Source organism: Teleopsis dalmanni, chromosome 1 (assembly GCF_002237135.1).
Source record: "Teleopsis dalmanni isolate 2A chromosome 1, ASM223713v2, whole genome shotgun sequence".
In the NCBI taxonomy this organism is placed as follows: Eukaryota; Metazoa; Arthropoda; class Insecta; order Diptera; family Diopsidae; genus Teleopsis; species Teleopsis dalmanni.
Genome location: NC_051846.1, coordinates 107,060,806 through 107,085,184, shown reverse-complemented (window position 1 = coordinate 107,085,184; position 24,379 = coordinate 107,060,806). Strand labels below are relative to the sequence as shown.

Sequence of the window (24,379 nt, the reverse complement as noted above, 5' to 3'; positions counted from 1 at the left end):
GTGTTTATTATATTATATTACTATACATGTAATCATATTATATCACTAGATTTTTATTATATTATACTATATTTTTTATTATATTATATTTCTATATTTCTTATTATTTTATATTTCTTTATTTTTTATTTTATTATATTTTAATATTTTTTTTTATTATATTATATTATTTATTATATTATATTATGTCATAGTACTATAGTGTTTATTATATTATATTACTATACATGTTATCATATTATATCACTAGATTTTTATTATATTATACTATATTTTTTATTATATTATATTTCTATATTTCTTATTATTTTATATTATATTATATATATTATTTATATATATTATATTATATATATTATATTATATATATTATATTATATATATTATATTATAATATTATATATATATATTATTTATAATATAATTTATATATTATTTATTATATATTATATTATATATATTATTTATTATATATTACATTATATATATTATTTATATATATTATATATTTTATTATATATATTATATTATATATATTATATATTATATTATATTATATATATTATTTATAATATTATATTTATATATATTAATGTTATATAATATTCATATATATTTATATATTATTATATTATATTATATTATATTATATTATATTATATTATATTATATTATATTATATTATATTATATTATATTATATTATATTATATTATGTTACATTATATTATAAACAATGCGTGTGGATTAGGTATTAGTAAGAACGAGGCAATATTGAAGTAACAAAAATGTGAATCCGGAGGAATTGCTGAATTTTAGTTGGTACGGTCAATAAATATTATTAAATTAGATTTGAAATTAACACGATCCAATTTTTTTTAGAAAGAAATTCTAGGGTGTGGATTATCAGAATATATTCAAATTTTTTTGAAAGAAAACTTTAGCAAACTTTTGGTTTGTTTTGGGACGTCCGCTGAATACAGAAGCTTAGCAAATCGGTTTGACGTCGGCAAGTTACCGTCTGCATTTTCTTAAAATGTCTCAGGAGGCGTTGAAAACTTCTTTAATTTTATATAAGAATGCATTCCTAAGTACATTAGACCATATGAGGTTCTAAGTTTTCCACAGTGTTTAGGTGTAATAGGGAAGTTTTCAATTTACGACCCGAGTTCGTATTTGCGTACCCATGAGCGGCTTATTTTGGCTCATTCTGCTCAGGGCTCATGAGCCGGCAAAAAGATTTTTTCATACGATGGCTAACGCTCACGAGCGAACCCAATTACAGAGTCACGCTCACGGGCAAGAGCCGCCATTAAGTCAAAATGGGCTCACGCTCCTAAGCAAGAGTTGAGTTGCGGCTCATGAGATCTCATGTAATAAATTTAAGATTTTATTTTTATTTTTTTTTTTGTGAAAACATGTCATTAAAAAAGATTTAAAATATCAATAAACTTGAAATAACTATAATATGGAAATAATCAAAGTTCTTAAAATAAACAATAAATATATTTGTATTGTTTATTTGTGGAAAATATTAATATTTTATAAATTTGTTTTTCAAATTCAAATTATTGTTTCATTATATTGTTTTAATATAAATAATAAGCTAAGGTAATTTCAAATTATATATTTTTACATGTAACGTTTATAAAAATAAATAAACCAAATAAACTAATAAATCGCTTTTTATTAAACAGTTGAGCTCGTGAGCTCTCGGCTCGTGAGACTTCATGAGCAGCTCTTAAATATGAGCCAATTTTTGGCTCACATAAGAATTGGCTCGTGCTCTTGAGCCTGAGCTGCTCATGAGTGAGCAAATACGAACCCTGTTTACTACTACTAAAACATATTAATTGTAAACAATATTAAATATGGAAGCCTTATTGAAATAAAAACAATCTCAAAATGCTGTTGACTACTATAACTATAAAGGGTAGTAGTCGATCGCTCCGTTTGCTCTCATAGATTAAAGGTAAGTAATTCATACGTAACATAAATGATTGATTGCAATTTTGTCATTCCAGTCTGAATTTTTACTTTTTTCACATCAAAATTTGTTTAATCAATTTGATTTGTAGGAATCACGAATGGCTCTTCTGATATTGGTAGATGTTCTGATTTTCTTTTTGGAGAAAGTTAGGAGTTTTATATTTTTGGGTAAACAGTAACAGTTCTATCTTAGAAGGATTAACACCTACGTCACACCTTGAGGCCCATTTACTAAGGTTCAGAAAAGCGCCCTCCATGATGCTACTCAGCACCGAAGGGAACATGCCTGTCTTCCGCATACGCTACTGCTTTGACTCCACCCTGGTTAAGCCTTAAAAGCAGTGAGTTCATTGTTAAAATCCATAATAAGGGAGATAACACTCCCCCTTGTGGTGTACCCCTATTGACGCATTTCTTAATGCTAAGATTGCCCATCTCTGCATTGATGATTCTAAACTCAAGCATAGAAGCGATCCATCGGGAGATGCAGGCCGGGATGTTCATTTCGCTGAGAGCATCCTGAATGGCTACCACACTGATGTTATTAAAAGCTCCTTCTATATCCAAGAAGGCGGCTAAGGTAAATTGTTTACATCCAAAAGATTTCTCCACCACAGTAACAACCTCATGTAGTGCCGTTTCTGTGGACTTCCCTTTGAGATATGCATGTTATGCCCTTGATATTTTAGTGAAACTGTGTAAAGATCTGATCTAAGCATCGACCAGTCTTTCCATAGTTTTAAGTAAGAATGAAGTAAAGCTAATGGGTCTATAATTTTTAGCCGTGCTGTGGCCTGTTGTATCTGCTTTTGGAATAAAAACTACTCTAACTTATCTCCAGCCGCTGGGGACATGATTAAGTGAAAAGCAGCTACAGAAAATCGTGGACAGCCAATTTACAGCTCCATCTCCCAGAGATTATAACATAATTGGTAAGATCCCGTCAGGACCCGGACTTTTATATGAAGAGAAGGAATCGATGACCCATTTGATCCTTCTAGATGATACCACTGACTGTATAGTCTCGCCAGAATTGGCTGAACGATACGGCAATACCTTTGGGGATCACCCGAGAAATCAGGAAAATGGGTATCTACTAATAGTGAGAGGGATTCCGTTAGGGATTTAACTGGATTTCCATCTACTTTGTTAATGAAAGAGGGTAGCAGTTTGGTAGCAGTTTGGCTAGTCTAGCCAATTCTTTAATGCTTTCAATTTGCTGGCAATGAGAATTCCATGACAATTTCTTGGATTCCCGAAGTGCTTTTTTGTAAACCCTAAGAGCAACTTTATATGGAGTCCAAACCTTGGTCCGATAGCTTTCGTTGAAAGCTCTTCTTGCATTCCTGCGGAGTAAAGAGAGCTTCTCGTTCCACCACGGTGGCCTACACTTCTTCGCATACGAGCGAGGACATAATGCTTCAAAGGAAGAAATAATATTATTTGTCAAAGAGTTGACCCTACACTCCAATTCCGTAATCAAGTTAATTGGAGCGGGGGCTATGTTGATTCTGACACTGAGCAATGACCTGAAAGTATCCCAGTTTGTCTTCCTGGGATTACGGTGAGATTGCTTAGCTACCATGGGAATATTCATCACAAACGTGATATATCTATGATCAGAGAAGGAGTTCCTGGTTGAAACTCTCCAATCATTGATCGTTAAAGAACACGAAGTCGAACAAAGGGTAATATCTAAAACCTCTTAACAGCCTATATGATCATCCGTACTCGGAAAAATGAAGGTGGGATTATTACTCTTATTACATAGTTCTAGATTACATCTTAATATAAAATCAAAAAGAGTCTCTTTTATCTCTCTATCGTTAATTTCCGAGCTTCCCCACAAGGAGTGCCGGGCATTAGAGTCACAACCCATCAGCAAGGCTAGCTTCTCGGTCTGCGCGAAATTTTGGACTAGTAGTACCCCCTCTGGAGGTGCCTCATCATCGTGTGGCATATAGGCGGATGTTACTAAAACCGCAGGTTTTAGCTTCCGCTCTATCCGGATGGTGGTGATATCTAAAAAACTTAAATGAGAGCAGAGAAAAGCATTAAGGTGCGTTTTTGCTAAAATGCATGATCTTGGCTTACTCTGTCCTTTATCATAAAAAAGATTATACTCATTGATGTTGAGCCCTTTGACACATGAGCTATGAACCCAGGGCTCTTGGATGATGGCAAGGTCGATGTCCTCCTCCCTGAGTAAGACAGCCAGATTATCCGTGGCACATTTAGAGTGTTTCAGGTTTATCTGCACGACCTTGGCCATTAATACATCAACAAGGTTTGTTGTCGATGATGAGGTCATCTAGCAGCTTACTAGTGCCCTCAACCTCATCCAGAATATTATCCGGTGGCGCGTTTTTAAAGATTTTAATTTTTGCCTTCCGGATGCCGTAACGCAGCTTGCAGTCATTAGCCTCAATGACTGGCAAGCATTCTTCGTTGATAAGAAGTAAGTACGATTGGCTGTGCTTTTTGCGGTTCTTCGGTCTTGAGAACCGACCAGTCTTCCATCTGGATTTCTGGATTTTGTAGCCTTAGCTGCTGCAGAGTAAGGTCAGGAGGACCAAGGTTTTTGGGTAACCATACGCGCGCTCGAGGTCTCGATGGAATTTCCGCCGCAAGGACAAGTTTGAGCTTTAAACCGTCCCAGTTCTCACTAATCTTAGTGATCGCCTTGCTGAGAAAACTCCGCGAATACTCGTCGTCGCATCTGATCACTCGGTGACCACGGACGATATATGCACAGTCAAAAGAAGGAACGGACCCCGGATTAGTCATGAGCTCAGCCATAACCAATTCGGACAGTTTGGTCTCAATCAGCGCCCACCTCTCCATCAGCAGCTTGCCGTTTGAGTTGTGTTCGTCGATCAAGGCCATACTGAGATGGTCTCTCGCCACTTCACTGAAGGGACGAGTAACTTATGCCGGTCTTGACATTAGCTTTCCATCCCCCGTTCCATCTTTGTGTCGCTTCGCCTCCTTGCCGGGATCTTCCTGAGATCTGTTACACTTGCCGCCATCTCCGACATTCTTGCCGGTGATAACAGACTGGCGCAGACCTTCATCATGAAGATACTCCTCCACAATGGCGCGGTATTTAACAGCGTCTGTTTCGTCTCGTTCATGGACCTTGCCTTCTTTTTTGTTGCTCTCAATTTTTCTTAGCATAAAAAGCGCCCGCTGATATCGATTTTTGCGTGCCATGTTGGCTTTTTCGTGATTTAGCATTGCCCTTACTGCTAAGGCTGGCAGTTTTAAGCGTTGGCGTGCGGTTGGCAGTCTGTCTACTTTGACTGGTAGACGGAGTGCTGTCGATTTTTTTGGATGTTAATTGGATTGGCTTAGACGCCGGTGTACTGTGACTGGTACAACCGGTATTGGAATCGGCAGCGATCTCGTCGTCCAATTTCAACAGTTCGTCCTCCGTAAGTTTGATGGGTTTATACTCTCCAGCCACGAGTTCCGAGACATTATCGGAAGAATTCATATCATATGCATAATCGTTCACCTTACCCGGTAAGACAGGCGCGGCGGACCCGAGGATAGCTGGACGAAAGAAGCGACTACCACAGTAGCGTCCCACACCATGGCTGGACCACAGTTACTCCCCAAGGCGGTCATATATTGGAGAGGCTCCGCAAAAATACAGTCGCACAGACCCCTTGACTGCAAACCTATACTCGGTGAGCACGGATCGCGTAACACTCCCGAGTTAAGGGAACCTTCAAACCATGATCACAAAGCATTGAGTGGTGTGCAGCTATTAAAGAGCTAAGGACATTCACTCAATTCCTCCTGATCTTAGCTGGGCACCGTCCTGACAACGTACAGGATGAGAAAACTGTGTGACCCATTACCAGACGGCACCCTCGTGAAGGGTTCAGTAGAAGGATTTTTTTCTTGGTAATATAATAATCATTTATTTGTTTATCTCTTAAATTATTAATATCTCAGGTATCCTGTTTTTATTTATTTGTTTTATTTATTGAGCATAAATTTATTATTAAAAATATACAATTACAGGAATTTATGTGATGCAATTGTTATGTTAACATTCATAAAAAGCAAAGAATTTTTCACAATTAAAATTTATCTTGTTAAAAAAAAAGTGTTCAATTTATAAATATTTTAGTTTGATAACAAAATCGAGTGCTGTTTTGTTTTATAACGACTGCTTTTATTTTTTAGAAAAATTTTGAAATTGTTTTGTACGTTTTTCCAATTAAAACAATAAAAGTTAATCAATCAGAATTCAAGGATATTTAACCAGCTAATGTGAAGTATAGACTTTCTCAAATTGCTATAAAACGCAAAATTAATATTTCGTATATAAAAAATTTGTTTTTAATATATTTAAATATACATATAATACATTTACATAAATATTAATTGTTAATTTCCTCTTCAAATTAATTCCTGTGCAGGATTTAAAATTAACAAACCCAAAATTACGAACGATTATTAATATATATATTATTTTATTAAATTTATATCCTAAAATTGTTCAGACCTAGATATGTCTTCCAAGAATGTCATAAACTATTTCTTTTCTCGTTTTTATTTCTGCTTTCATTGCTGCTGTATAAGGATCAAAAGATAGAATACGTTTTCTTCTGCGGAAGATACCTTCTTTTCTCTTTACTGCACAATTCAATAAAGACTGAAATATAAATGTTTTCTTTTATGATACAAGTATAAAATTCAAACAATTAAGCTCACCTCATTTATTGGATATTCTAAAAAAGTTAAAATTTCTCTTAAAATATTTTTAATTTCATTTACTAAATCGTCGTAAAATACAACTTTTACTTGTCCTGTAAAATTTCGTGCCCAGCTGATATTCATTAACTCCCAACCTTTGAGTTTATTAGTTACAAACTGCTGCCAATCTAAAAAAGAAAGTATGTTGAGAAAGTGTAACAGTTGAGGAATTGAAAACACATTCATTATGTTAAAATAAACTAACCAATTTAATATGTACAAGTAGCTGTAGGTTTTAGTACTTAACTAGTAGTGACAAAATATAGATATATGTTATGTACATATAAGAAACTATCGACAGTGTTACTTTCAGCCTAGATTAAATTATTTATTAAATTATTGAATTATTTATTGAAATAATTGCCATTCATTTTATTAACCCATTTCGTACGTGTGGTGTACCACACGGCTAACTTTGAAAATTATTTAAAAATATATAAAAGTTATTAATTCAATGTTTTTTATTTTTGTTACTCAGTTTGGTATCTTAATAATATAAAAATATAGATTTCGAACAGTTTTCATCTGTTCATGAGTTTAAATGGTCCGAAATAAAAAGTGTCCAAAAAAATGCTTTTTTTAATCAAATGAAAATTTAAATAAATAGAAATAAAAACTAATATATTTGTTATAATATGTGTTCGCAAAAGTCCAATTATAATTTTCATAATTTTTGCCGGCGCCTTAGTAATAGTTACGTGCCACTAGACTCCAGCGAAAAAAGGCGTGTGATGAACCACACGCTGGGTCCCATATCAAAATAATGATGAAACAATGCCATATAAATATTTGTCGTTAGGTAATGAAATAAAATGAGAGTAATCTCTCTAATAAATATTATATTCTTCTAATTAACTTAAACTTACGTTATGTTCTTTTAATATATATATATATATATATATATATTAGAATTTATTATATTTTAATTATTTTAATTATATATATTTTGAGAATTTTGAGAATTTTTTAAAGGTCAAATGATATTTATATCTGGGCACAATTAGTATGTCGTCTTATTTAATCGAAGTAGTTTGGAATTTAATTTTTGTGGGGTAATTTTCACATCAATAAATAAATGAGATGATAGGGTTAAGTATTTTTACAGTATGACTACTGTCCGGAGAGTGCATCTTATGTGAGATTCCGAAGACTTTATGTTATTAATAAAGTAAGGTATATATTATGTTCGTGTATGCGACATAATATTGTATTACCGATTACCAAAAACACAGTGAACTTTATGTTATTAATAAAGTAAGGTATATATTATGTTCGTGTTTGCGACATAATATTGTATTACCGATTACCAAAAAAAACAGTGACAGTGATATTAATTTGAATCAAAAGCAAAAAAAAGGAATTTGTGACATATTCCTTTTCTCAATCAATTATCTTTGAAACGCTGTAAATTTTATTGAACTTAATATATAGCCATTTGAAAATGTGTCTACTATGCCAATTCTTAAAACCCCATGGGTTCATATCTCCTAGGAAAAAAATAACAAAATTTTTTCCCGAGATATGAGTCTTCTTATTTTATGAAAGGAGCTCATAAAAAAATTTCAGCCAAATCGGAGATCATGAGGTCATTTTTTGCCAAAATCCGTCCGGTTTGTAAAAGAATGACCCATGTATTAGTGTTCAAGTACGTTGACTTAAAACCACCTTTATACTTGTAAACAATTATAAATATATTTTTTATATATAATACACTTTTTATATATATACAAGGAATGATGTATATTTACCCATTTATTTTATATTTTGACATACAATGCCACCGAGTGATCATACAAGACACACTGATTTCCTATAAGAATACGACGTCTTTTATACGCATTCTCTTGAACTTTTTGTGTAAAGTACACAAAATTTTGAGTCCATCTTAGTTAAAATTAATGCAATTTAACACTTTTGCATAAAAGCTTCCTTGTGCAGCTTTTTGCAGCGAATTGCATTCTGACGCTTCTAGTATATTTGTTTTGTTTTGATTTTAAGAAAAGTACCGGTGCTGGTGTTTTCTCGTGTTTCAAATTATTATATAAATATAATAATAAATAATTTATAAATAAATTTTTATTTATTTCATCAAATAAATTTATGGTGGATAAATAAAAAAGAGAAGAATGATTTTATTGATATATATTTCACTATTTATTATAAATATATTTTCTTGCAGTTCCAAATCACTTCACGTTTTATTGATATATATTTCACTATTTATTATAAATATATTTTCTTGCAGTTCCAAATCACTTCACGTTTTGCAGTTGCGTACAAGATGGTAAGTAGTTTCTAATAACTATGTGAAATGTTAATTCATTTATTTTAATTTCAGATTTCTTCATAGTTTATTAAAAGTGGTGTATATGGTGTTACTAAATTTATGTAGATTGGAAATTAATACAAATTTCTATCCTTACAATATTGAAACAAGTCTCGAAGGAAACTGCAAGAATACCTTCGACGACCGTAAAAATGAGCAACAGAAATGAATGTCGACAAGACCCTAGGAGCTCATTGTACAAAGAATATGCGTTAAAACGAAAATGTTACTTGACGAGGACTCTCTTAAAAAAGCTGAATATAATACAATGAATTCTTGTAGACAGATCGAAAAGAAGTCAAGGGTGACACAAAAAACTACTACGATGAACTAAGCATGAAAACGCAAGTAGTATCGAAGAAGGGTTTAAGTTAACTAAACAACTAGGTGGCAAACCTCTCTAAAATTACACCCCTGAAACAATTGATTGTCTCCCGATTGAGTAATTTAAGGCTGATCCCAACGCTGAGCCAACATTTTTGCACCCATTTAAGAAAATCTGGAAGGTAAGAATCATTTCTTCTTGGATGGAGTATATAATTGTCAAATTGCCCAATTGCTCCACTCAATAAACACTACAATGGCAAACAGGTACGCTATAGATAGGATATTGTCAGACAGATTAGGGAAAAACGACTAGCAAGAAAAAACTGGCAAAGAAAACGTATTTCAGATGACAAACGACACATGAATAAAATAACAAAAAAGCTAAAATCGGTTCTTCATATTTTTCATGAGCAAACGACACAATCATTTCTTCGAAGCTTAAAGCCGACTTGGAAGGTAAATAAAAAATTGAGCAATACAACGGATTATAATCCACAACTACGAAAGCCAGACAATACGTGGACTAAAACTACAGATGACAAAGCGTCTCTATTTGCTAACTACCTGGAAAACGAGGAAAATAAAACTTTAAAAGAAAAAATAATTAAATTGGAACATGAAAAACAAACCGACCACGAAGAACTGATGCGGATAATTGACGCCAATAAGGAAAACAACCTAATTTTCAAAGGCCCAACAGATCAACTGCCACCCAAAGAAGCTGTCACAAAACTGTGTGAAGAAACTCTTGGCATAAACATTGTAGTCCGTAAAGCTAGAGTCATATCACAGCGGGAATATAAAATCAATGTCTTGGCAGAGATGACGTCAGAAGAATCGATTGGCCTGGTTTTCCAAAACATACACAAACTTGCAAACTCTACGATTAGGATTGAAAAAGACCTGAATAAAGACAGACAACGGCATAGAAAAGCTCATCTCTTAATAAGGAAAAAACTTCTCTCAATAGATCGTTCGCACAAGGTGCTCGTTCGAGATGATAGAATACGTATTGGAAACAAGTGGTGCAAATGGAGCAAAAATGGAACCCTAAAGTGTGGCAATGAGGAGGCGACTACTACTCTCCAATCTATGTATGGAAACAAACTTGAAAACCTTAATCTTAACTTATTAAGCATCATGAATGAGCTAGATCAAAACAACCATATGGCAAAAAACTAAAGAACGAATACAGCACATTAACAACAACTACAGATGACGCTCCATCAACACCACGAAATACAGCATCTACATACAATCTTTTTAAGCTTCAAATAACATTTTGGAATGTACACGGTATTGCAAATCTTTTTAATGAACCAAAAATTGCTGACTCGCAGATCATATCTGTCTATGAAACCTGGTCAATAACACTTTTCAATACTACCCTTAGTCCTTGATGCAACTATGATGCGCTGACAGCCCCAGCAACTAGGGAAAAGTCCAATGGTAGAGCACCACTAGCTCTACCAGTATCTCTAGTTTAAAAAAATTTAGCAAAAACTATCGAAATAAGCAACACAAATTTGTGGATTTATGATATAAATATTGCTTTAGAATTGCTTCAACCATTAATCAATGAAATTAGAATTCATAGAAAATAATGGCTTTATCTTGCTTAACGGTTGCACAGATGATGACATCCCAGCAAGTTTTACATTCTCAAACAAAAATGGTAACTGTGTTATTGATTTAATCTTGGTCAACGTTGCTGCAATTCCATTTATAAAAAGCCTAGGAGTACAAGCACTTGCTTCTGGTTCAGACCATTTCCCGGTAACCTTAAAATTTGAATCCCCTACCGGCACTAGCAATATAAATTGTACAAATGTAACTTCTTGTAAGCAAACCAGATTAAAATGGGATATAAATAAGTCTGATATTTTTACAATGCACATGAACCGCTGTCTTGAATCATTGAACATGAATCATCACTTCTCTTCTTTATCCATTGACCAACAAAATGATCTAATTATAACCTCTATACAAAAATCCGCTCAAACATCAGAAATGGTCATTGCTAAGTCCTTTATGCCTCTTTACTATACTTCTAAGACATGGTTTGACTCAGAGCTAATGGCCTCAAAGAAAAATCTAAATCATGCCCTAAAAATGTGCAAGCGACAAAGCTTTTCATCTGAAACTAAAACGGTATACATAGATTTAAAAGCTAATTTCAAAAAAATGCTGTCTGAAAAAAGAACGGAACATGAAATTAAGGTCAAAAAGAAGTTCTTTAACGTAAAAAGTCCGAAAGACTTTTGGAATCTTATTAAATCGTACAATCAAAAATCTTTTGTCAACAACCCCATACCAAATTCTGTTTGGCATAGCTTCTACGAGCAAATTTATCCACCTCGTTCTACCATTGAACTTATACTGTCTGAAAACTTTATCGAAGCGCTGGATTCGGAAATAACAATAATTGAAATAAAAACAGCAATAAATAAAATCAAAATCAATAAGGCTCTAGGCGAAGATGCAATTACAGCAGAGTTCTTTAAGAATTTTTCTAGTCAATGGATTTATATCCTACAGTCTGTATTCAATAATATTCTCTTAACTGGAAGCACACCAGCTTCTTGGTCACAGTCCGTACTTATTATGTTACACAAAAAAGGTGATATAAACTCACCCGAAAATTATAAAAGCATTGCTCTATGCAATATTATCTTAACAATTTTTACCCATATTCTGCATGATCGCCTCTTGCCATAGGCGGAACAACATAATAAAATTCCTGAGTCTTGGGTTTAGAAAAAAAGATCATGTACTGATAATATTTTACTCTTCAAACAGCAATTCAAATACATCTACGTCTAAAAAGCAACTCTGCTTACGGACTTTTCATTGATTTCAAACGGGGATTTGATTCTATTGACCAGATGCTGCTCTGGCAAAAACTTCATTCGCAAGGTATAAGTTCGCGCTTAATTAAAATTTTCCAATCTATTCACGAAAAGGTTTTCTTCGTGATCAAACTTCAACAAAAAGACTCCGATCCTATCTCTGTCACCGAAGGCGTACTCCAAAGGGAAATTCTCAGCCCTCTCCTTTTCATATTGTTTTTTGCTGATCTTGAGAAAGAATTAAGGAATGCAAATATTAAAGGGATCAATATTAATGGTTTACATGATATTTTGATGCTGCACTTGAAAGCTACTGCGAAAAAAACAAACTTGTTGTAAATACGAAAACAACCCAAATTATCCACTTTAGAAGAGGGGGTAGGCCAATAGCAGAAAATTTCTTTTACAAATGTCAAAAAATTTCTGTCGTGAAGTTCTACACATATGGTACTTAGGAGTAAATTTCTCAAAGTTCACATTAGGCAAATGTGCAGTAGAAACTGCTATAAGAAAAGGGAAAATGGCGCTCGGTACGGCAGTACAAACTGTTAGTAAATTTAAATCAGATTCTTGGGAAGGTCGGGCTAAACTATTCGACTGCACTGTATCTGTAATACTTTTATATGCATCAGAAGTGTGGGTTCTACGTTACTGTGATTCACTAGAAATCGTTCAATCAAACGCTTGTTAGCACTTCCCCAAGCTACAAATAATGCAGCACATAGACTTGAACTAGGCCTTGTAAAAATTTCATATAGAGTTTTTAAATGCTCAATCGACTTAATTATATGAATTCTTCAAATGGACCAATCAAGATACCCCAAACAATGTCTATTTCGTCTCATTTACCTACACGTAAATAATTCTTCTACAAGTGAAATTAATGGGGTTACACAATTTAATGAGTTTCTTGAAGTTGTAAATATGACAAACTTATAGGAAACACTGACTGCAGTAACTTGGATTGCTAACCGAGCTACGGCCCTTGAACGCTATTAAAAATATCTAAACTTCAAGGATATCAAGGATAAAACCATCAACTCACAATCCATGAATTGCAATATATTAAGAGCCCTGGATGACAAACCTGCCTGTTACCTCTTTGATCGTAAGCAATTTTTTATGGCAAAGGTTATCACCCAATTGCGGTTGTCAACAACTCACTGCACTCGATTTTGTACTAACGGGTAAATTCACAGACTCGAAATCAACAACCTTTGTACACTTTGTAATTTACAAACTGAAGAAACGTTGAATCACTTTATGTTTGCGTGCCCCATTTACTGCTCAGTACGAAATCACCATCTTAGTTTTTTACTTACAGTTTTCAAAGACAATAAATCTTTAATTTTCAACTGCACTGATCCGCAATCAACTAAGGCAATATTCTCATATATATTAAGTAGTCTTAAAATCAGATCATTTATTATAAACGAATAAGATTTTGCAAAATTTTTTTTGTAGATATATGTACATATATAATTATAATTATTTCCCTACTATTTATTTAAATTAACTTTTTTATTTTTATCGCTTACTTTTTAAACCTAATTAGTAATAAGTTTAATTTAATTAATAATAAGTATACATCAAACCTCCTTCTGTTACAACTATAATATAAGTTCAGAAGCAGAAATAAATAAATGTTGAATTGAAATTGAAAAAACTACCTGAAAACGTGTTTACTCCTCATAATAATATATATGACCTATACACTGAGCAGAAGGTTTCAACATATTGGCATGAAATACATCAAATGAATTTTCCAATAAAAAACTTTTCAAAAAATGAACTAGTTAAAGAAATCGCGAATTTGCAAAATCGTACCTGGATATCTGAAAACGTGTTTACTCCTCATAATAATATATATGACCTATACACTGAGCAGAAGGTTTCAACATATTGGCATGAAATACATCAAATGAATTTTCCAATAAAAAACTTTTCAAAAAATGAACTAGTTAAAGAAATCGCGAATTTGCAAAATCGTACCTGGATATTAGCTCATCTCAGCAAGAATACTTAAGGAATTACCAAGCGAAGGAAAAGCTTCCTGTTGCATATATTTAATGCATCTATTACACAATGCATCTTCCCTGCTAAATGGAAAGTTGCTGAGGTCAAAATGATACTTAAACCAGATAAACCAGGCGAGGATGTGAAGTCATATCGTCCAATCAGCCTGCTGTCTATTGTGTCAAAAGTACTTGAAAAATTATTCTTAAAACGTCTTCTGCCCATAATTCAATAAGAAGTTATACCAAATCATCAATTTGGATTCAGACAAGGTCATAGCACAATAGAACAGGTACACAGAATAGTAGAAAAAATATACTCGGCGTTTGACCAAAAGGAATATTGCTCGGCAGCGTTCTTGGATATTTCACAAGCATTTCATGGCGTGTGGCATGATAGCCTTCTTTATAAATCAAAAATGGTACTACCAGTTAACTTTTACCTGTTTTTACGATCATATATCTCAGTACGTCATTTTTATGTAAAATTTGAAGATTATATCTCATCACTTCACTGCATAAAAGCTGGAGTACCGCAGGGCAGCGTATTAGGTCCCTTATTATATTTAATGTTTACGCATGACTTACCAGCAAACTCTAATATCTTTACTGGAACATTTGCAGATGATACGGCAATCTTAGCTACTTCAAAAAACTCAAAAACCGCTTCTTTGATGCTACAAGCTAGTTTCGATGACATATCAATTTGGCTTAGTCGTTAGCGTATAAAAGCAAATGAATCCAAGTCTTCTCATGTCACTTTCACATTAAGAAGAGCAATTTGTCCGGAAGTGAAACTCAACAATATTGTGGTTCCACAATCAACTGCTTCAAAATACCCCGGAAATCATCTAGACAGAGGTCTAACGTAGAAAACGCACTTATTCAACAAAAGGAAATCACTTGGTATTCAATTAAGAAATATGTTTTGGTTGCTCAACCAACACTCCTCTCTTTCTATGGAAAATAAAATCATTCTTTACAAATGTGTTTTGAAACCTGTTTGGTCATATCGCATTCAACTGTGGGGAACAGCTTCAAATTCAAATATTATAATATTACAAAGATTCCAATCTAAGACTTTGTTAATGATAGCGAACACTCCGTGGTACAAAACAAATTCACAAATTCATCGTGACTTCAACATACCACTAGTTAAGGAGGAAGCAAAAAGCATCGCTGCCGCATACGCTAATCATATGAGATCCCATTTAAACAATTTGGCTTCAAATCTAATGACACACCCACAAGTATTCACAAGACTAAAAAGAAAAGCGCCAATTGATCTTTGTACAAATTGAAATTGAAATAAGTTCTTCATAGCGATGTCTCAAAGGGAACATACGCATCACGACTTACATTTATGTTAATATAGCTATTACAAATATGTGCAATATCGAATAGTTTTTAGATAGAATACAATTATATATAAAATTCAAAAAAAAAAAAAAAAATTGCCCAAAAAGGTAACAAAAACAAGTAACAACTGAAGGGTATTTCTTTAATGCCAGCAGTTTTCCAAATTTTTAACAAAATGGTTTTAGAATGAATCGCTGAAACATTAAACGCACTTATTCGAAAAACTCAATCAAGTTTCCGTGCAGGGCACACGTTTTTTTTTCTATTTTTTTTATTGCTACAACTATTTACATTATAAATAACTAGTAGCTTGAATCTGATAAATACTACACATACATAAATAAGTAATTTTCTACACAAATTACTTCACATTCTAATTCAATGCTATGTCAGCGATATGTCGCCGACGACATTTTAGTCGTCATTGAAATAGGAAAGTACTGTATTTTTTTATTTGTAAAATCCTCATGAACAGATTTAGCAGAATTCAGTTTGATATGCCATCTTTTTGTCCAATTGTCTAACGCATCTGTAGCTGTTTGTAATTTGACTATTGATTCTTCAACAGAGTCAGCAAACGCTAAAATAGCAGTATCATCTGCAAATGTTGCAATTTTATTTTCAGGTGTTATTGGCAAGTCCATTGTGTAAAGCAGGTGTAGTAGTGGGCCGAGTACACTCCCCTGAGGTCCACCCGATTTTATCGCAGAAAGATTTGAATAACAGTTTTCGTGTTTTATATAAAAAACCTCGAGGTAATGTAAGACTTCAAAATCGCAAAATATGACGACATGTTTCTAGTTTATTCAAAAAACCTTTGTGCCAGACTTTGTCGAATGCCTGTGCGACATCGAAGAATACAACGGAACACACTTTTTTACCTTCAATAGCCCTTTCAATTTCATCGACAATGTGGTGTACTTGATCTATAGTCGAATGCTTGCCACGAAAACCAATTTGATGGTTTGGTATTATCTTTTCGGATTCTATTATAGGCATTAGTCTCTTGTAGAATAGCTATTCAAAGAGCTTCGAAATGGTTGGTAAAATTGAAATTAGTCTATATGACGTTATGCATTCTAGCGGCTTGCCTGCTTTTGGAATCATTTTTACCTCTGCGATCTTCCATAGCCTAGGAATATATTTAAGATTTATTGTTGAATTGAATTGCATTAATAATTTGCGAACATCTTTATCTGGTAACTGCTTTCAAGCTTCGGATGTTATAAGGTCAAAGCCAGGCGTCTTTTTATTTTCCAAGTCTATTATTGCTGATTTTAGTTCGCGTTTTGCTATTCGATCGATTTGCTGATTTCTACTCTCTGTGACAATCACTAATTCATCACACTGTACATCATTAGCCTGAAATATATTTGTCAGGTTAACTTCGGTTTTTTCCTTATTGCTTTTAGCCTATTTTCGATTGCTGTCTTTGAACGTTGGTGTGAAGGTAATGGGTTTCTTTAAGTATTTTGTCGATTTCCACAATAAGTATTCTGATTTCTTGTCGACTCCAAGTGATGAAAAATAATTTTTTACTGACTCATTTTTAATAAGACGAATCTCAGTTTTTAAACGTTTAGTAGCTTCATTAAGCCTGCTTTTATCTAGAGGAGGTCGAGTTTGATGCCATCTTTTCCTTAGTTTCCTTATTTCTTTTATTAGACTCATAATTTCCCTTGGATAGTTCTCCCCTACAGTTTTTCTTTTATATTTAGGGGTACTGCTCCAAGCTGCTCATCACAAGTGCTCAGTGGAGTTGAGAGGTTTACACTGTCTTCAAGCAATGCTTTAGAAAAGCTCCAATCTGTAGATATATTAGTCAGGTATGGACCGGGATTTTTCATTATGATCGTATCACTTAAAGATTAATATATTGACGAATAGTCGGAGTGCAGATCTAAACCTTATTTGATTTCCATGTATCATAGTTTGATGATATTTTTTCAGTGAGAAAGAAATCTATAAGGTCAGGCAATTTATTTGGATCGGTCGGCCAGTAAGTTGGTTTTCCTGCTGAAATTAATTCGCATCCCGTTTCTATTGCAGCCTTGCACAGTTCTCTTCCCTTTGTTGTTTCGATGCGTGAGCCCCAATGAATATGTTTCGCATTGAAATCTCCACCTACAATAAACTTAAATTTGTATCTTCCTATTAGCTGTTTTTATTTTCAGCTGTAATGGTATGCCTTGGGGGACTGTAAATAGTAGTTATTGACAAAAGCTGATTATTTGTTTTTACTGTAACAGTTGTTGTTTAAAACATTTGAGTATTACATTTGTATTCTTCATAATGATTATTATTATTATTAAGAGAGTAGACGTGAAAATTGCCCAACAGCCGGTACTGCGGCCAGAAGAGACCTATTGTACCAGTTTCACTATTGATTAAACAAAGCCCCTTAAAGCTTTGTGAATAAAGTCTAGAACTAAATCTAGAGAAGAGTTCTTAATCTTTAATTCTTTATGAAACAGGTTTCTTCTGTGCGTTGTTAAAGCTGGACAATCACAAAGAATGTGCATGGTCGTTTCCTCATCTTCGAGGCATAATCTGCATTCCGAGTTAGCAGATAATTGTAGTTTATGAAGGTGATATTTCAGACCATAATGACCTGTAATGAAACCTGTTATCAACCTTAAATTACATTTTGATTTCTTCATAATGATACATGCTTTTCCGAATAATTACAGCACTTCCTCCTCTCGCACAGTTATCTGGGTATATAGTGTGATATATGAAATAATTCTTGTTTGCTATAAAAGAGTGTGTAGTAAAATGTGTTTCGGACACAAGGCAAACATCGATTTGTTCCATGTTAAGTAATATTTCTAGTTCTTCTTGGTGTTTTAACCGACCGTTCGCATTCCATGTCATAATTCTTAAGCAATTTTTAATTTTTTATTTTTTGAATTTTCATTAACTTTTTGTTCTAGCTTAGTTAGTCGGACTTGTATTACGTTGACTTCTACCTCCTGCTTTTGATGTTTATGCAGGATCTGTGAGAGTACATATTCATTTTGTTTATTCGTACTAGAAGTGGCTATTGGCTCCATATTGCTCGCATAGCTGACTTTACCATTATTTTTAACTGCTTGCGCATAAGATACGTTTTGCTTTTTATTTGTAGTATGTGTGAAAAGTGAAAAAATACTTTTAGATTTTTTATCAAGTCTTTCCTTTAGCCCACATAGATGTATAAAGTTGTCTAATAATGTCTATATTTTTTTCTATTGAAAGTGATCTACAATGCAACGTTTTTGTAGTCATTGAACAATAGTTAAAACAATAAACGTATGGTAATAACTTATTTTATTACCTTCAGCCGGGAAAAGCGAGTGATTTTAATATACGGGAGGAGTTGATCTAAATGATAATGTAGATCAAAATTACCATATTTCAATTGCATCCAAATAGTGGTACTGGCCGCTTTGGCTAGCTGTGCTTGATTGAGCCATCGTTAATGCATGGAAATTGGATTGTTTTGTTCGTCGCTTCCATGCAGAAAATATTACAAATCAAAAAGACTTTCGTGTAAATATTGCATATTCACTTATAATGTCAACGGAAGGACAAAAATCATCTAGTAAAAATGACAACAGTGATGCCAAAAATAGTGACCTTTCTCCAATGTCAATATCCAAGGAGGAGCAACCTGAAAATATGCCCCGAATTAAGGGTCACCATTTAATTTCAAAAATAGGAGGCAATAAAAAGAGACGGTGCAAGCTTTGCCATAAACCCTCCTTATTTTAATTTAAAAATAAAAAGCGTATACATTTTTCAAATAACTGCTATTTTTCTGTTAATGCATTATGTAAAAAAGTGAAAATTAAAAAATGCGGTTAAGCGCCCACGAAAAAGTTCAAAAAAAAATCCTTGGGCGGATATGGGTTAACTATAAATACGTACAAAATATCTCTAAAATGCACAAAATACATATAATATAAATGCAAACAAAATTCTTCTCCTTCTTCGTTAACAATATTTGCAGAGATGGAAATTTTTACCAACTTCCAACCAGTGACGACGCGTGCCCTATGTAGAAGGGTGTGCGGCCCTTCTACAACGTTGTTTTAATATGTACTGCTTAAATTAAAAATGATAAATTGTTTTATTATTAATAACTATATAACATTAGTCAATAATATAAATTATAAATACCTTTGCACTACCACTTCACGCACGTCACTTGAAGTTATTTAAACAAAAGGAAACTTTGTTTATATAAATAATTTAATTAAACTAATTATTAAAACTCCGATATCTTTAACTAATTTTATTTATTCTAAAAAAATTTTATTCAATTTAAAAAAAGCGCACATGTAAAAATTACAAGTAGTTATAAAATCAAAACAAATCACACAAGCATCAGAAACAGAATTCGCCGCAGAGAGACGATCAAAATTTGCTGAATGCACAACTTTGAAAACAATATGAAAACAAGAAACAGAAACGGGAAAATAAACAAATCACCACCAAATAATAGAAAAAACGTTGTATGTGCGCTACACAAAAAGCTCGTTTGATCAGTATAAAAGATGACGCATTTTGTTAAGAAGGGAGTGAGTCTTGTATGATCACTCGGTGGCTTTATATGTCAATACATTAAATCAATAAAATCCATGAAATAGTGTCTGACACAACGGCGGTTTTAAGCCAAGTGTATAATATGCAAGAAATATACATATAATTGTTTACACACATTGAAGCGGTTTTAAGCCCATATACGTGAACGCTTTTTTTGTTTACTAATCCCTTTCCCCCCAAACAGGTAGACTACACACAGCAAGGGACCTACAGCAAAGCCAACATATCAATATTTTTTCCAAAGCTGATACCGAGAAGTACAAAACAAAGGGCATGAATTTCAAAGGACTTCACGAGGCATCATCAGTCTGGTCACCAAGATATATCACTGCCACAACGAAGCAAATTAAATTCTATTTCTTTTTTGAAAATTGTTCATCACTCATACATATTATTTTTTTTATTTGAATTATTTTAATAAACCCTCCTTGTTTAAAATTAAATTAACATCTTTCATTTGAGAAGTCCTGTTCCCGCAAATATAAATTTATTGTAGCGACCCCTGGAAAAGGGTGAGGATACCCAGCAATAGAGGTTAACGAAACGGAAAATCCGTGTTTATGCAGTGATCAAACAAAATCGAACGCACTTGCAACGTATAAATGTGCGGCGAAGTTATCCGCACACGAAGCGGCTGATATTCATCGGCGCTACAGCTAAAAAGGGAGAGATGAAATGTGATAGAAATGTGTGGTGATTTGAGCTGCAAACTTTAGCCGCACATCTAACCGTTTCAGCAAGTAAACATGTTAGATTCGTATGCATGCAATTGATATTCGAATAGAACAGAAAATTACTCTCATAAAATTCCCAATCACTATTTCTAATATTTTAAGCTAGAGCACACGCACAATATTTTGTTCATTCTAATTTTGTGGACACTTATGACAGAAATTTCTGAATGTAGTTGCTTAAAGAGGAAATACAAAATATAATATAAATGTTTTACAATGTGAGCACAACTAACAATTATAGCAGCTAAGAGAAGCAAATTAATTGAGTTTTCATAGACAATTATATTTAATTGTTTTTGCTAAAACTTTATTCTTTAAGATTATCTTTAATAATAATAATATTAGGGGTATTCAGGCAACAGATTAGTTGCTTAGTAGATTAAAAAACTTCATATAAAAAAAATTAGCATGTTGATGTTAATCTGTTGCTTGAACGACCCAAAATGCGTAATCCGATTAGTTTGTTGTTTGCAAATGCCTTGGCACCACTCGTATCAACAGCAAAAGCGATACTTAACAGTGAAATATTCAAATATTCGTAAATTTTAATATCATTTAAATTTATCATATAATTTATCTTATCATATCATATAATTTATCATATAACTAAAATTGCAAACGTGTCATACATCCAGAAGTAGAATATTCTATTTTAAACTTTTTAATTATATTTTATCCCTTTAAAAAATATAGTTTTACTGAATTTTATTTATTAATTTATGCTATTTTTTTTAAATTTTTTTTTTGAGACACCATATATTCATAGCACCCACACTTGGTACTGGCAGCACTAATAATCAAATTTTCACTCATCTGAGAATCTCCGAAATAGTAGATTCTCTGCTTAGTTTCTGTTTTGTATGCGAACTTTTGTTGTAATAATCTAGTAAGCAACTAATCTGTTGCCTGAATACCCCCATTATTTCTTGATGTAATGATATTTAATAAATTTCTATATATTATTTGACATTTTGCAAATTAAGTTAGGGTATGAGCTTCAGTCGTTTGAGTGTAAATAAACCCGCATTGTACAAGCAAGGCAGTTAGTGATCGGCACTTGAAGTCAACACACTCACACAGAGGGACTTAGGGATCAACATTTCAAGTCATCAGAAGTACGCAGGAGAACTTTGTAGTAAACCTTTCAGAAGACACCGTAGACACATCAGAGCAGCTAAGTATAAAGAAACCGCATTAACAATTTCTTGTTTTATTGCTATCTATACACTGCTATATTAACTTATGTAAACATCGTTTTCATCGATAAACTCTAAAATAAACTACCTTCGGGAAATGCTGGCTATAAAAAGTCGAACCGAAGCGGTTCGGTTGTTCTGCTACTGCCACTGCCATCTGAAGTCATGAATGCTGGTTTCAGCCTGTCTACTGCTACTGTGACGTCTTTATCTTTCACGCTGATGACGTAGTTTTTCTCATCGCGACGGACTACTCGATAAGGGCCCTCGTAAAGCTGTTCTAACAGTGCCCGAACGCGATCGATGCGTAGGAATACATACTTGCTCTCTGACAGCTCTCTGGGTACAAAGACTGGTTGTTGACCGTGTCGCAGTCCAAGTTGAGTTCGTACATTACCTAAGTTTCTGCTCAGTAACTTTACGAAGTCTGTTTCGCTTGGTTTGATTTTGACTTCTGTCAGCAACTGTCCCGGGATTCTGAGAGGGTTGCCGTATAACATCTCTGCTGGACTGAGGCCCAACATTACTAAAGAAAGAATTTGGGTCCAGTTACTGGAATCATGACAACGTATGGCTGCTTTCAGTGTTCGGTGAAACCGCTCGACCATGCCATTGGCTTGGGGGTGGTAGGCAGTTGTGCGACAATGCTTTATTCCTAGTAGTTTCGTCACCTCTGCAAATATAGTGGACTCAAATTGACGTCGTAAGTCGGTTGTGACTGCATGCGAAGTGCCGAAATGTGAAACTCAGCCATCAATGAATGCTACTGCCACCTCTTCTGCTGTGATGCCCACTAAAGGAATGGCTACTGGCCAACGCGAAAAACGATCGATAGATGTGAGAATATAACGCTTTCCTTGCGACGGTGGCAATGGGCTCACTATATCCAAGTGAATGTGTTGAAATCGGCCATCTACCGCTGCAAAAGAACCGATACTCGCACGGGTATGGCGTTGACTCTTGGATTTTTGGCATGCAACACACCTTCGGACGAAAATTGCTATATATTTAGCTATACCGGGCCACACGTATTTTGTTTGGACGATTTTGCGAGTTGTCCTGATTCCGGGGTGAGACAGGGAGTGAAGCTTGGACAATACCTGCTGCCTGCAATTTGCTGGGACGTATGGGCGAATGTGAGTGCTGGAAACATCGCAGTATAGTTCAACGTCTGAATCTGGTAGTTTCCACTTTTTTAATACTAACGTTTTTCCGCGCTGGTCGTCTAACAATTTCTGCAGCTCTGGGTCTGTTGTTTGTTCAACCGCAATTCTTTCCACCTCGCTTGCTTCATACTGGACTGCTGCAATTCGAGAAAGGGAGTCTGCTACCACATTATCAGCTTCCGCTATGTGACGGATATCGGTCGAATATTGGCTCACAAACTCTAGTTGTCGTGCTCATCTAAGAGATGCTTTTTCGCTTGCTTGCTGGAATGCATACGCGAGTGGTTTGTGGTCGGTGAATATTATAAACTCGCGGCCTTCTAACGAATACTGGAAATATTGGACAGCTTGATAAACCGCTGTCAACTCTCGATCATAGGCGCTGTATTTCAAGGCGGATCATAGGCGGACTCAATTTTCTTCAGTAGAACGCCAATGGCTGCTGCACTCCGTTTACTACTTGCTGGAGAACGGCCCCAACTGCTTCTCCTGAGGCATCAGTTGTAAGAGTCAGCTGTGCATCTGGCGCCATAAAGCTAAGCAGAGCGGCCTGCGCCAGTTCATCTTTACACTGCTGAAACGCCGCCACGACATCAGGCGTCCAGGTGACTGCTGTTTGATCATTTTTGCGGTTGCCATGCGTTAGCGAAAACAAACGTTGTTGACTGTGAGCGGCACCTCGCAAGAATGGGCGATAGAAGTTTATCATGCCTAGAAACTGCCGTAACTGCTTAACGGTTTTAGGTAGCGGGAACTCCCGTACAGCCTGCACTTTACTCTCTGGGGGGCGATATCCTTCGGCTTCAATCACATGTCCCAGAAACTCGATCTTCTTCTGGTCAAACTCACACTTACCGAAATTCACTGCTAATCCAGCTTGCCTTAAACGTTCGAACACTTCACGTAAGTGCTGTTCATGCTCTACGTCGTTCTTAGATGCGATGAGGATGTCATCAATATAAGCGAATGCGAAGTCTAAGTTACCCAACGTCTGGTTGATGAATCGCTGGAACGTTTGAGCTACATTACGGAGTCCGAAGGTCATAAATTTGAATTCGAACA

The 24,379-nt window shown here is 34.4% G+C and overlaps 1 protein-coding gene across 1 annotated transcript in view; it reads right to left on the bottom strand.

Annotated features, from left to right (window-relative positions):
- Positions 1–6,375: 6,375 nt before the first annotated feature.
- Positions 6,376–24,379, bottom strand: part of LOC119672260 (WSCD family member CG9164) — a 59,951-nt gene continuing 41,947 nt past the window's right edge. The window contains exons 6-7 of the mRNA XM_038083275.1: positions 6,717–6,886; positions 6,376–6,657 (exon numbers count right to left, since the gene is read on the bottom strand). Of these exons, the coding sequence (XP_037939203.1) occupies positions 6,508–6,657; positions 6,717–6,886 (320 nt within the window). The 3' untranslated portion in view covers positions 6,376–6,507. The remainder of the gene's footprint in view (positions 6,658–6,716; positions 6,887–24,379) is intronic.